Source organism: Salmo trutta, chromosome 27, assembly GCF_901001165.1.
Source record: "Salmo trutta chromosome 27, fSalTru1.1, whole genome shotgun sequence".
Taxonomy (NCBI): Eukaryota; Metazoa; Chordata; class Actinopteri; order Salmoniformes; family Salmonidae; genus Salmo; species Salmo trutta.
Window position 1 is genome coordinate 27,653,181 of NC_042983.1, and position 14,319 is coordinate 27,667,499.

Below are 14,319 nucleotides of genomic sequence, written 5' to 3' on the forward strand. Positions count from 1 at the left end.
ATCCATATGGGGAAAAAAGAATGGATGATATTTGGCCTACAAAATGGGTGACGCCATCTTGGCTCCCTATAAAATGATGCAACCTCACATAGATCATACTGATGTACAAAGAATTGTTTTAATGTTAAAAATATCTGACATAATTAACTACACAGGTATTTACAGTGAGCAATACTATTATAAATTAGTTATCCACAGGTTGACAGATGGAGCTTCAGACTTTCAGAAAATTAGAACAACTTCAAAACGTCCAAGAATGCTGAGCATGAATTCAATCTGAAAGGCACAAAGTATTACACAATCCCCTATACAAATACAAAAATAATGTACAAAGTTCAAAAAATGTTGCAATACTGCAAATGTTGTAATAGTAATCTAAGCTGCAACACACAACTTTACATTCTATTTGGATAGTTTCAGTTGGCAATTTGACACCTATCTCAGTTGTACAAGTAACCCGTCACTGCACTGCTTTGTGTTATAACATAACCATAATTTAGGCAATTCAATATCAATTACTAGCACACACACACAACTACCAAGGTGATTTATACTATTACATTATGGAGCACTTTAATACATAAGGCCTCTCATTGTCTGGTAGTGTAAAAACAAAATAAATGTCCAAAGAATTTTTTTGGACATACTTCACATATATTATTACATTGCTACTTGATGTACTTAATGTACAGCATTCCTTGTAGAAAGAGGAAATGAAATATGCGAAGAAAGTGAATGGCTCTACGATTTATACCGCTTTTGTCATTCCAGTGATAATATTGCTCACACCACTAGGGGTCACTAGAGACCAGTTATTACCAAACAGAAAACAAACAGGGTCATGTTCAATCGGGCACTGGGCCCACAGTAGATAAAACATTTTCATAACATTTTGCTAAAAAATTAATTTGTGTTTGTTATTGGGTATATAAAGTAACTAGCCTACTTCCACCTCCCTGTAGTGTATTTTGGTTGTGCCTGTGTGTCTCACACCTCAGTAGGGCTCTGGTCTCCAGAGTCGCAGGAGGAGAAGGAGGCGGAGGAGCGGCTTCTTCTGACTGTGGGGCCCTGAAGCATGCTGGGGTGAAAGCCTGCGTGGCGGCGGGCGTGTTTGGTCAGATGATCACTCCTCATGAAACACTTGTCACATAGTGGGCAGGTGAAGCGCTTCTCCCCCGTATGTGTTCGGTAGTGGCGTGTCAACTCATCTGAACGAGAAAACCTCTTAGTGCAGTCTGGCCAGGTACACTGGAATGGCCTCTCACCTGAAGAACCATAGCCACCAAGAGGACAAAGAGAAGGAAGAGGGAATAAGTGGAGTCATTCTGAGGAGTTCTCAATGACAGAATGAAGGTCAACATTTTTCATAATAAATCAAATTGGCTAACATTCTATTCTACAGGTGTGCAATTGAGTGAAAATTCCGGTTTTGAAACGTCACTTACCATTAAGCACTTAAGAGCTGTTATAATATTGAATTCTTATAACAAGGCTATATAACAATAATATGTTCTCTATGTATCAACATTTATATGAAATGATAGATATGTCAGGAACATTGTAAGATTTGTATAAAATGATCTTAAGGGGATTCTACATGCTCATTATTATACCGACTGATCAATAGCAGTTGTACTACAAATAGGCCTAATTCATTCAAATGTTGAATTCCTTCATGACCAGGTATCCTGTCTAGAAACAAAAATATGAGTGTAGTGAAATATGTGATGTAAGAGGAAGGGGTGTTGCATGGTTACCAAAGACAATACGTGGGCTTGAGTGGGTTTATTACAATAATATATCCAGGCTACACATTAAACATAGGTAACAGGTCCTTAACACTTGGATGAAATGGTGGGCTATAGACAGGTTGGTTGATTAGCAACAAAACTGACGTTTGCACAAATATGGGGCAAAACAGACAGGGTTTACTTAGACCGTTGACAACATGTAAACTATATTTCTTCTCCAAATGTTTATTGAAAACATAAATACATTTGAACAATGAGTACCTGTTGCCTCTAATACATTGTTACAGTTGTTGGTATTATCTATGTATAGTCACTTACCTAACGTTACATGTACATATTACCGCAATTACCTCGACTAAACTGTACCTCTGCACATTGACTCGGTACCCTTGTATATATCCTCGTTATTGTGTAACTATTTTTCCTTTAGTTAATTTAGCACATTTTTCTTACTTACTTTTTAAAAACTCTGCAAGTAAGCATTTCAAGGTAAGGTTGTTGTATTCGGCACATGTGACAAATACAATTTATATTAACCTGTCTGGGCTAGGGGGCGGATAAAAAACGTACCAAATTTAAACAGGTTACTACTCTGGCCCAGAAACTGGAATATGCATATTATTAGTAGATTTGGATAGAAAACATTCTGAAGTTTCTAAAACTGTTTGAATGGTGTCTGTAAGTATAACAGAACTCATATGGCAGGCAAAAACCTGAGAAAAATCCAACCAGGAGTGTCTGAGAATTGTAGTTCTTCTTTTGATTCTCTATCGAAACTACAGTTTCTGTGGGGTCACGTTGCACTTCCTAAGGCTTCCATTGGCTGTCAACAACCTTCAGAAAGTTATTTCAGCATTCTCCTGTCGCTGGGCAGATAATAGGAGATCAGTGACTAAGTGGACTGCTTGTGGACAAAGGGATTGGATATGCGTGGTCCCGCGAGCGCGCCGTTCCTTCTTTTTCTTCTTGAATGAATATGCTATTGTCCAGTTGGAATATTATCGCAATTTTACGTAAAAAATACCATAAAGATTGATTTTAAACAGCATTTGACATGCTTCTAAGTACGGTAATGGAACATTTTGACTTTTCGTCTCTCGTTCCACGCTCGCGCGTTTTGCCTTTGGATAAGTGATCTGTACGCACGAACAAAACGGAGGTATTTGGACATAAATATGGATTATTTGGAACAAAAACAACATTTCTTGTGGAAGTAGCAGTCCTGGGAGTGCATTCTGACAAAGATCAGCAAAGGTAATACAATATTTCTAATACTAATTCTGAGTTTAGGTTGCCCCGAATTTGGCGGGTGTCTGAATAGCTCACCGTGATGGCTGAGCTATGTACTCAGAATATTGAAAAATGTGCTTTCTCCGTAAAGCTATTTTAAAATCTGACACAGCGGTTGCATAAAGGAGTAGTCTATCTATAATTCTTAAAATAACTGTTATGTATTTTGTCAACGTTTATGATGAGTATTTTTGTAAATTGATGTGCACATTCACCGGCGTTTTGGTGGGAATACATTTTCTGAATATCACGCGCCAATGTAAAATGCTGTTTTTGGATATAAATATGAACTTTATCGAACAAAACATACATGTATTGTATAACATAATGTCCTAGAAGTGTCATCTGATGAAGATCGTCAAAGGTTAGTGCTTCATTTCGCTGTGTTTTGGGTTTTATTGACACATGTCCTTGCTTGGAAAATGGCTGTGTGATTATTTTTGTCTATGTACTCTCCTAACATAATCTAATGTTTTGCTTTTGCTGTAAAGCCTTTTTGAAATCGGACAATGTGGTTAGATTAACGAGAAGTGTATCTTTAAAATGGTGTAAAATAGTCGTATGTTTGAGAAAGTTGAATTATGACATTTTGTTGTTTTTGAATTTTCGGCCCTGATATTTCACTGGCTGTGTCCCGCAGGTGGGACGCTAGCCCATAGAATTTAATATGAAAATAAATCAAATGTACAAATGAAATGCTAGCTAGCGAATTGAGCTACATTGGCATCAACATTAAAACAATCAAAACACCTCAAAACAAGGCATGGTATCAATAACAAGATACAAAGAGCTGAAACGAGCCACCTACGATTCCGCACGACAGCTTCTTGTCATTGTTGCTAGCTATCGGACCATTCAGAATCATAACAACGCACTCCTTCTGGACACATCTATGAGCGCGCATCATTTTTGTGACGTTGTCGACCAACCCGTCTATAATGACACGTTCACAATCTAGTCGGAACTCTGAAATTTCCGACTTGTAACTGGTTGAATGTGGCACGTGTAGAACTACAACCAATTAGCAAGTCGGAAATCTCTGAGTTTCCTAATTCTGACTAGCACGTGAACAAGACCTATGTAGCCTAGTAGAAGTTTGAATAGAGTACCACAGTATGAGTCATAATACCCATAAAACCTAGCAGTCAAACATAGAAATGGTTCCAATCGTTTTTCCACCATTCATCTTTCTCATAGGGGATTTTAGAAACACTTAAAATAGGGTCTGTGTTTCATGTTGGCTTACCCTGACGTTACATTTTGATAACCGTGTAAATCTCTCTAGGACAAGGTGACTTTAATCAATATATTCAGCTCTATTTACTGTCATATTCAAAAATGCTAATTAGCATCAAAGTAGACATGCAAGACTACAAGTCCCTAAACCACTAGGTTTTATAGGTATTATAACACCTCCACTCTATGTGCCGTATCTACATGTCTAGGAAGTCAGTTTCTGTACTACTATGCACACTGTTCTCATTTCTTGCTCAACAATTTGTGTCAACCATAGTGAGAGATTGAGGACTCATCTTTGTATCTGTGCCATTATAGCACCTGTGACAACATGCACAGCTCCATTGAGGCAATCTCCATTTTGAAGTAGTACATTTTGTTCGTCATGATTGGCTGATCCCTCCTGATGTCCTGGTTGGACATGACTCCAACAGGGTCATCTGGAGGGATCAGCCAATGAAGTCTGAAGTCCCACCCAGTTAGTTAAAGTGGTGAAAGCCCTCAATGGCGCTGCCAATGCTAATACTGCCTTTTGGTCACTAGAGAACTCTATGGTGTCAACAAGAATCACGTCGCACTTTGTGCACACACCTCTCTGCCCATGGATACACCTCCGCAATCAAAACACACAGGAAGACAGTTCGTGTGTAATTTGAGTTATGTACAACACGCACACATACTACAGAGCGTAGGCACGATGGTTATCTAGATTCTAGAATACCCCAAATCGAATTGTCTTTAGTACAAACTATGAGAGCCATAGTAGACTGGTCAAAGTTATGTTCTCAATAATCTCTGCGCCAGTGTGGGCATACAGAGCTAAGCTATATACCAGTATAGACTATCTAGTTTACTTCTTTATGTAGCCTAACCTTTACAACACTTACCAGTGTGCACTCTAAGGTGGGCTTTAAGGTGGGAAGACTTGCCATACATCTTCCCACAGCCGCTGAACGGGCAACAATGTCTCTTCTCTGAGGACACATGCACAATCACAGCCTTCTTGTTCCGTGACTGCTTTTCTGTCGAGGTATGTGGCGCCCTTGCAGTGTCCCCGCTCACCCTGTGACCACGCAGGGATTCGTTAACCATGCTGTTGGCATCACTTTGGCCCAGACATCTACTACCCCCACCACATGTCTCACTGCGTGTTATCTGGTTACATTTGTTCAGGTCGAGCAAAATCATCGCCACCATTAACAAAGTCCTGTTTTCTTGGTTCTCTTTCGACATGTCTTCTTTCGGTTTGGCATCGGGACAGCGGTCCTCCGGTGGGCGGCGGTTTGCGATGGAGACTAAACACTCAGCAGCGAGATCAACCTCCGACATTGCCGAAGCCTTTATTTATTTAACCGGTAACAAAAATATGTTCCCTAAACGGATGCTGATATTTTCGCCTTTGATAAATTGACGCTCCTTGTAATTTATCAAGTGGGTTATCTTCACATCACAGAGATTTCAGGAAACATGTGGTTTTCAGTTCCACATGTGTCTTCTTTGTGTCTCAAAATAATACTATTTTACAGAAACGGATCAAATAAACGCTCTTTGGTAACTAGGCTACTAACTAGATAATTATCTTTATGTTTGATTTACTTCTCTGTAGCCTGTAAATAATAAATACGGTCCTGGAATAGTGTTGTAGGTTCTGCTGTCTTCTTTCTCTCCTCGCAAATGCGTCAACTTGTCCTACTTTACAGCATGAAGCTGTTCCCAACTCCAAGAAACAAATTCGCGGAATCCCAGGGTGTCATAATAAAACAGGGCTGCAATTGGCTACGAGTAGAAGTGACGTATTTTTTGTATACACTACTTGGAATAGCTCGTTCATATTCATTGATGGAAGGGATGGTGGGCCAATCACTGGATGAACAATATGAAAAGGGGGACTGTTTCTGTCATGCCACACATCATTGTTGACCAGACTGCGCGAGTGTTCTTTTTCAAGGGTTAAGGCAAGGCGCATTGCAACACAATTCCTCTAGCTCATTTCCGTAACACATTTCTTCAGCACCGAACACGTCTCTTTGAGAAAAACGATTATTTTTTTCCCTTACATTTTTTTCCAGCGTAGCCTATAGCCTCACATGACAATTAAAAAGTGACATTTATTTGGGAATATCCAGCGCTCAAGATGCAAGGACTGACTAGATCCATGACGTCGACATAGTTCTGACCCTGTTTTGTGCTAAACTCGTGAGGCATTTATGGATTATATTCTTCAAGAATCAATGGGAAAATATCAAGAATTATAAATACTGTAGCGAATTCGAGGTGTAGCCCCAATCAGGAATTGATTGCTCCAGCTACTGTCAAGCCAACACCTTAACTGTTACACCAAGAGGCCGAACCTCTTGACGAGGTCACTAGGTGTTGTGTTAAGGTCACTACAATACTATTGAACAGCTTCCCAAATCCCGAACTGTAGCCTACTTTGAACTTTTGGGGTTATTTTCTTAGCTCAGGGTTATACACTGAGTGTACAAAACATTAGGAACACATTCCCTTTCCATGAGAGACTTGACCAGTTGAAAGCTATGGTCCCTAATAGCAAAAGGAGGTGCAATTCAATATTAGGAAGATGTACCGAAATGTTTTGTTCACTCAGTGTATAGCCTAATAATAGTTCTATTTTAATTTGATTTACCAACACAAGCTATAGGCTACATTTGAATATACTAACCTTACATAGCCTATTATAACCACAGCGTGTCTTCATGATGTTTCAGTGGTTTGTCATTTTACTCTCAAGGGAACTCACTAATTTAAAACAATGTTGCTCTACTTGAGTTTCTGATAATTCATTTCTCTGTTACAATTATGGCATACTCATCTGCAAATGCATACATAGAATGAAGTCCAGGTCCTGAGAGGTAGGAGAAATCAGCCAATGAGGCTGCTTGTAACAAGAGCCCCTCCAAATGTAAACCCCTTTCTCCGAGCTCACCAGGACACAGTTCGAAGAAAAAATAAACCGTGTTGCCACTTGTCAGGAGAGAATATGTTGCTACAGTCGCCACCGTGATATCCACGTGCCTGGTTTAATTAGGCTTGTGGTTTATTCCATTCTACCCCAACCCGGTTAGACTTCGGTAAGACTATGCCTAGGACCTAGCCTAATATCAGAATTAAATTATTCTATAGCCCCCCCAACACACCCATGTCTGGTGGCCTTACTAGGCTAACAGGATATAGGCTATACGGGTGTAGGAAGACGTCGTGACCATAGGCTATTGCCTGAATCTACAGTCTGCACTGGAATTCTCCACTGTCCATAAACACGTCATTGGATGTCTGTTATTGCCGCTACACCCCTTACCGACAGTATATCACGTTGGTACGCTCTAACATGTTATTCTAACCAACACCACCTCCCTGTGTGTCCACGTGCGACTGTAGAACAGAATGTTCTCTTCCGTGAACTGAGTATGAACTCGTGCGCCATAGCAGTTAAGAGGGCCAAGTTCCTCGAAGATTAGGCTACAGCGACAGAGCTCCCCAGTTTGTAGTCCCAATACCCAGAAAAAACGTTTCTGGTTCGTTCAGTCATCCTTACAGGAAAATGAATGGGGAAAGAATAGGGTTTTGGAATAGGCTAAACACCGAAAATACGGTCTCAGGCTTAGGATATCTTATACGTTTTTGTTGTACGATATAATAGCAGTCAGTTAACATGACCTTTATGAATTATGAAGCCTTTGTGTTTTTTTTAATCATTACATAAATTATTCAAAATTCTCAAAAAGTGATGTTAGTTGATGAATATTGTCTCATTTAAGAAAACGTATAAGATCTCATAAGTTTCCTGTGTTTACCACATACCTTATTTTCGAAGATTATCAAAACCCCCTACAAAAACGTCATTGATTTTCCTCATAGGCTTTGTTCAACGAACCATGGCAGAGTTAGTGCCTACAAAAAGACGCCATTACTATTTCTCTCTATTGGCATGCGTCTCTGTTTTCATATAGGCCTATCTGCAATCTATAGTATTTGTCCCAGATAGCCTACGTTCCAAACAAACATATAGCAACGCGTTTTCACACAATTCTTACATTTCAGTAATTTAGCAGACGCTCTTATCTAGAGCGATTTAAAGTAGTGAGTGCATACATTTTCATACTGTTTTGAGCTATCGTTTGTATCAGAGTTAGGCAATTTGTTACATTGTATTTTTTTAATTTGGTGTTTGAATAGGTTTCACGTTGCCAAATGTCAAACGAACTAAAATGCCCAAACAAAAACATGTGTCCATGCAAGTCATTTGTTTATTGGACAAAAATTCTTACCTTAAATCCATTTTTGATTATCATAAAGCATCACTTGTGTCTCCCAATCTTCATATTGCTTTCGCTTTGGTCTTCCAACAGCATGCGCCAGGAAAGAGCGCAATAACCGCTCTAACTGCGACATTAATAAGCTATATTCAGTATCCTATATCCCTTGTATAGCCCCCTTTTCCCCTAATCTGCATAACATGCGCTCAAAAATGCCCTGCAACTCACAAAATGTTTCAGAGATTTCAAGTTATGATGCTGCATGGATTTCATCAAATGCTCGCAGTCAAACAACCAATAATAATGCGCGACTAGCGTTCTTTTTCTGTGTTTGGTCCAGACTGCGTTCTCAACTACAGCTGTTGTTCGAATTGAATTGGACCGAGATCACACTTTTTGAGCGAATCATGGTGCGTTGTTTAGTGCGCTCCCAAGTGTGGATAGAGTATTCACACCAGTCCAAAGGGGGTAAACTCACTAGAGTTCGGAAAAACTGTACCAAAACAATTTGGTGTGAAAGTCCCCTTTACTTTGAGATCTCGTTGAATGATCGATGTGTGTGGATGTGGTCCGTTCATTGAACCCATAGTCAGCATCTGCTTGGACTGGTATGAACACTATCTGCACCAGGAGCGCACTAAACAATGCATCACGGTTTAGGGTGATCTTGGTCCGAATCCATTCGTAGGCAATCATGATGCGGTTTGCGGCAGGTGAGAACCCAGTCCAGACCAAACACAGGAAAAGAACCAGAGGCTCTCAGTATTGTTGCTTGGTTGGTTGACTGCGCAGTACCATATTTTTCCAGGCTGTAACTTGATATCTCTGAAACATTCTGTGATAAGCAGTTCATGTACAGTAAGAGCTCATTATCTGATGCAGATTAGGGAAGACGGGGGCTACACCGGAGATATAGGCTCAGTGGCGACCTGTCATTCAGTATTTTGAGCCCCACATATTTATCTATGTACAGTGCATTCGGAAAGTATTCAGACTCCTCGACTTTTTCCACATTTGTTACATTACAGCCTTATTGTAAAATTGATTAAATAAAAACAAATCCTCAGCAATCTACACACAATACCCCATAATGACAAAGCGAAAACAGGTTTTTAGAAATGCTTGCAAATTTATAACAAATTTAAAAACAGAATTACCTTATTTACATACGTTTTCAGACCCTTTGCTATGAGACTCGAAATTGAGCTCAGGTTCATCCTGTTTCCATCGATCATCCTTGTTTCTACAACTTGATTGGAGTCCACCTGTGGCTGTGGTAAATTCAATTGATTGGACATGATTTGGAAAGGCACACGCCTGTCTATACTAGGTCCCACAGTTGACAGTGCATGTCAGAGCAAAAACCAAGCCATGAGGTCAAAGGAATTGTCCGCATAGCTTAGAGACAGGATTGTGTCGAGGCACAGATCTGGGAAAGGGTACCAAAAAAATTCTGCAGAATTGAAGGTCCCCAAGAACACAATGGCCTCCATCATTCTTAAATGGAAGTAGATTGGAACCACCAAGAGTCTTCCTAGAGCTGGCCGCCCGGCCAAACTGAGCAATCGGGGGAGAAGGGCCTTGGTCAGGGAGGTGACCAAGAACCCGATGGTCACTTTGACAGAGCTCCAGAATTTCTCGGTGGAGATGGGAGCACATTCCAGAAGGACAACCATCTCTGCAGCACTCCACTTGGAGTTTGCCAAAAGGCACCTAAAGATTCTCAGACCATGAGAAACAAGATTCTCTGATCTGATGAAATCAAAATGTAACTCTTTGGCCTGAATGCCAAGCTTCACATCTGGAGGAAACATGGCACCATCCCTACAGTGAAGCATGGGGGTGGCAGCATCATGCTGTGGGGATGTTTTCAGTAGCAGGGACTGGGAGACTAGTCAGGATCGAGGGAAAGATGAACGGAGCAAAGTACAGAGATATCCTTGAAGAAAACCAGCTCCAGAGCGCTCAGGACCTCAGACTGGGGCGAAGGTTCACCTTCCAACAGGACAACGACCCTACACACACAGCCAAGACAACACAGGAGTGGCTTCGGGCCAAGTCTCTGAATGTCCTTGAGTGACCCAGCCAGAGCCTGGACTTGAACCGGATCGAACATCTCTGGAGAGACCTGAAAATAGCTGTGAAGTGACGCTCCCCATACAGAGCTTGAGAGGATCTGCAGAGAAAAATACAGGTGTGCCAAGCTTGTAGCGTCATATCCAAGAAGACTCGAAGCTGTAATCACTGCCAAAGGTGCTTCAACAAAGTACTGAGTGAAGGGTCTGAATACTTAAGTAAATGTGATATTTCAATTTTAAAAAATAAATACATTTACAACAATGAAAAAAAACAGTTTTGGCTTTGTCATTATGGGGTATTTATTGTGTGTAGATTGATGAGGGAAAAAACAACAATTTAATCAATTTTAGAATAAGGCTGTAACGTAACAAAATGTTGAAAAAGTTACGGGGTCTGAATACTTTCCGAATGCACTGTATATACACTGCTCAAAAAAATAAAGGGAACACTTAAACAACACAATGTAACTCCAAGTCAATCACACTTCTGTGAAATCAAACTGTCCACTTAGGAAGCAACACTGACTGACAATACATTTCACATGCTGTTGTGCCAATGGAATAGACAACAGGTAGAAATTATAGGCAATTAGCAAGACACCCCCAATAAAGGAGTGGTTCTGCAGGTGGGGACCACAGACCACTTCTCAGTTCCTATGCTTCCTGGCTGATGCTTTGGTCACTTTTGAATGCTGACGGTGCTTTCACTCTAGTGGTAGCATGAGACGGAGTCTACAACCCACACAAGTGGCTCAGGTAGTGCAGCTCATCCAGGATGGCACATCAATGCGAGCTGTGGCAAGAAGGTTTGCTGTGTCTGTCAGAGTAGTGTCCAGAGCATGGAGGCGCTACCAGGAGACAGGCCAGTACATCGGGAGACGTGGAGGAGGCCGTAGGAGGGCAACAACCCAGCAGCAGGACCGCTACCTCCACCTTTGTGCAAGGAGGTGCAGGAGAAGCACTGCCAGAGCCCTGCAAAATGACCTCCAGCAGGCCACAAATGTGCATGTGTCTGCTCAAATGGTCAGAAACAGACTCCATGAGGGTGGTATGAGGGCCCGACGTCCACAGGTGGGGGTTGTGCTTACAGCCCAACACCGTGCAGGACGTTTGGCATTTGCCAGAGAACACCAAGATTGGCAAATTCGCCACTGGCGCCCTGTGCTCTTCACAGATGAAAGCAGGTTCACACTGAGCACGTGACAGACGTGACAGAGTCTGGAGACGCCGTGGAGAACGTTCTGCTGCCTGCAACATCCTCCAGCATGACCGGTTTGGCGGTGGGTCAGTCATGGTGTGGGGTGGCATTTCTTTGGGGGGGCCGCACAGCCCTCCATGTGCTCGCCAGAGGTAGCCTGGCTGCCATTAGGTACCGAGATGAGATCCTCAGACCCCTTGTGAGACCATATGCTGGTGCGGTTGGCCCTGGGTTCCTCCTAATGCAAGACAATGCTAGACTTCATGTGGCTGGAGTGTGTCAGCAGTTCCTGCTAGAGGAAGGCATTGATGCTATGGACTGGCCCGTCCGTTCCCCAGACCTGAATCCAATTGAGCACATCTGGGACATCATGTCTCGCTCCATCCACCAACGCCACGTTACACCACAGACTGTCCAGGAGTTGGCGGATGCTTTAGTCCAGGTCTGGGAGGAGATCCCTCAGGAGACCATCCGCCACCTCATCAGGAGCATGCCCAGGCGTTGTAGGGAGGTCATACAGACACGTGGAGGCCACACACACTACTGAGCCTCATTTTGACTTGTTTTAAGGACATTACATCAAAGTTGGATCAGCCTGTAGTGTGGTTTTCCACTTTAATTTTGAGTGTGACTCCAAATCCAGACCTCCATGGGTTGATAAATTGGATTTCCATTGATTATTTTTGTGTGATTTTGTTGTCAGCACATTCAACTATGTAAAGAAAAAAGTATTTAATAAGATTATTTCTTTCATTCAGATCTAGGATGTGTTGTTTAAGTGTTCCCTTTATTTTTTTGAGCAGTTTATTTTCTTTTATGTTTGTTGCTTGTTTTGCATGTTATTTTGGCATTAATACGTGTCACATATCAGTTTGCAAACAATGTAAAAAAAAATATATATATATTGAGTTAATAAAGCCACATACAAACAGTCTCTTTTTTGCTTTCTTGAGTAAGGCAGCTCCAAAATGCAGCTGTTTTAGCCTAGCTCAGTGCTTTCTGTAGTGGTGGGGCAGCCATCAGAAAATACAGAGCGTAGGGGTTGGTAGTCTTCTCTAGTTGCGCCGTGATTGGCTCAGTGTTCTGTCACTCATGGGGATACTACATCACCACATAATCTACAGGGAGAGCTAGAAAGTTCAAGCCCCCTTGGGTGCTACCATAGATTTACATTAGAAGTGCCCATCCAAGAAGGCTCAAGGTCATTGGCCATAGATAAAATGATGTCAAATCAAGTCTACTGTAGCTTTGATTGGACTGATCATGTCAACAACATACTTTCAAAATCTTAGCTAGCAAGCTAGACAAGCAGTCGTCCTTATGAATCACGTCGACAATCTACTGGCAAATCCTTTTTAATCCTTGTCAAATGAAGATAATAATGAAGAGAAATTATAGATAAAACGTGTCGGTGCTCATCGGGCATTGGACATAAACATTACACAACAAGTTGGAAATCGCAAATTCAACAATGAGTGGTTTGGAAGGAATCAGTGGCTAACTGCAAGCGTTGCAAAGCAATCACTATTTTGCTATTTTGCTTCCCCTGCTATTTGGTGGAGAGGGTGTGTGGTCCAAGTCTGGTTTTAAGGGTCTCTTTTCCAAGCTTCAAAGGAAAAACATTCATATGCAACACCATGGGCCAGAAAAGATTGAATACATTGGCCATGCTGTCAATCCACCATGACTTCTGCCGCGTTCAAAACTACTGGAAACTCTGAACTGAGAAATCTCAGACTCCAGTAAGTTTAAGACAACTGGGAACTCGGATAAAAACAAGCTCAGACTGGGAAAATACATATTGAATGGTCATCCAACTCGGAATTCCAAGTCGGGAACTCTGGCCTCTTTCTAGAGCTCCGACCTGAAGATCACTGACGTCATAATTCAACCTTGCTTTTTCAGAGTTCCCAGATGTCTTGAAAGCACCATACATACAGAGAATGCAAGACTTTGTTGACAAAGTTTTATGAAAATGTTTTCCACAAGGACCGCTTCGCCACCTTCCTGTTCAAGTGAGCACAGCACAATAAGGTGAGTCCAAAAATGTATTGTATGCCGCTGCATAATTTGCGTAATTTAAAAAAATATTGTTTTATTTAACTAGGCAAGTGAGTTAAGAACAAATTATTTACAATGACGACCTACACCAGCCAAACCAATTGTGCGCCGCCCTATGGGACTCCCAATCACAGTCGGTTGGGTTTCAGCCTGGATTCGAACCAGGGACTGCAGTGACACTGCTTGTACAAATTATGTAATTTGCCAGGGAGATACAATGCATTTGGAAAGTATTCAGACCCCTTGACTTCTTCCACATTTTGTTACGTTACAGCCTTATTCAAAATTGACAAAGCAAAAACAGGTCTTTAGAAATTTTTGCATATGTATTAAAGATAAAAAAACAAAAATACATTATTTACATAAGTATTCAGACCCTTTGCTTTGAGACTAGATATTGAGCTCAGGTGCATCCTGTCTCCATTGAT

The 14,319-nt window shown here is 41.4% G+C and overlaps 1 protein-coding gene across 1 annotated transcript; it reads right to left on the reverse strand.

The window, feature by feature from the left end:
* Nucleotides 1–96: 96 nt before the first annotated feature.
* On the reverse strand, nucleotides 97–7,095 carry klf9 (Kruppel like factor 9). The gene is made up of 2 exons (XM_029717609.1): nucleotides 5,165–7,095; nucleotides 97–1,265 (listed from the first exon to the last, which is right to left on the reverse strand). The coding sequence occupies exons 1-2, from the start codon at nucleotides 5,604–5,606 to the stop codon at nucleotides 988–990; spliced, it is 720 nt and encodes a 239-aa protein (XP_029573469.1). The 5' UTR covers nucleotides 5,607–7,095; the 3' UTR covers nucleotides 97–987.
* Between the last annotated feature and the right edge of the window lie 7,224 nt (nucleotides 7,096–14,319).

What these genes read in the sequence shown, in the direction of transcription:
- klf9 (XM_029717609.1), bottom strand. Translation starts at nt 5,606, where the DNA reads ATGTCGGAGGTTGATCTCGCTGCTGAGTGTTTAGTCTCCATCGCAAAC. An exon ending in CCACCTTAGAGTGCACACTG is followed by an intron (nt 1,266 to 5,164) that starts GTAAGTGTTGTA and finishes ATGGTTCTTCAG; the next exon opens with GTGAGAGGCCATTCCAGTGT.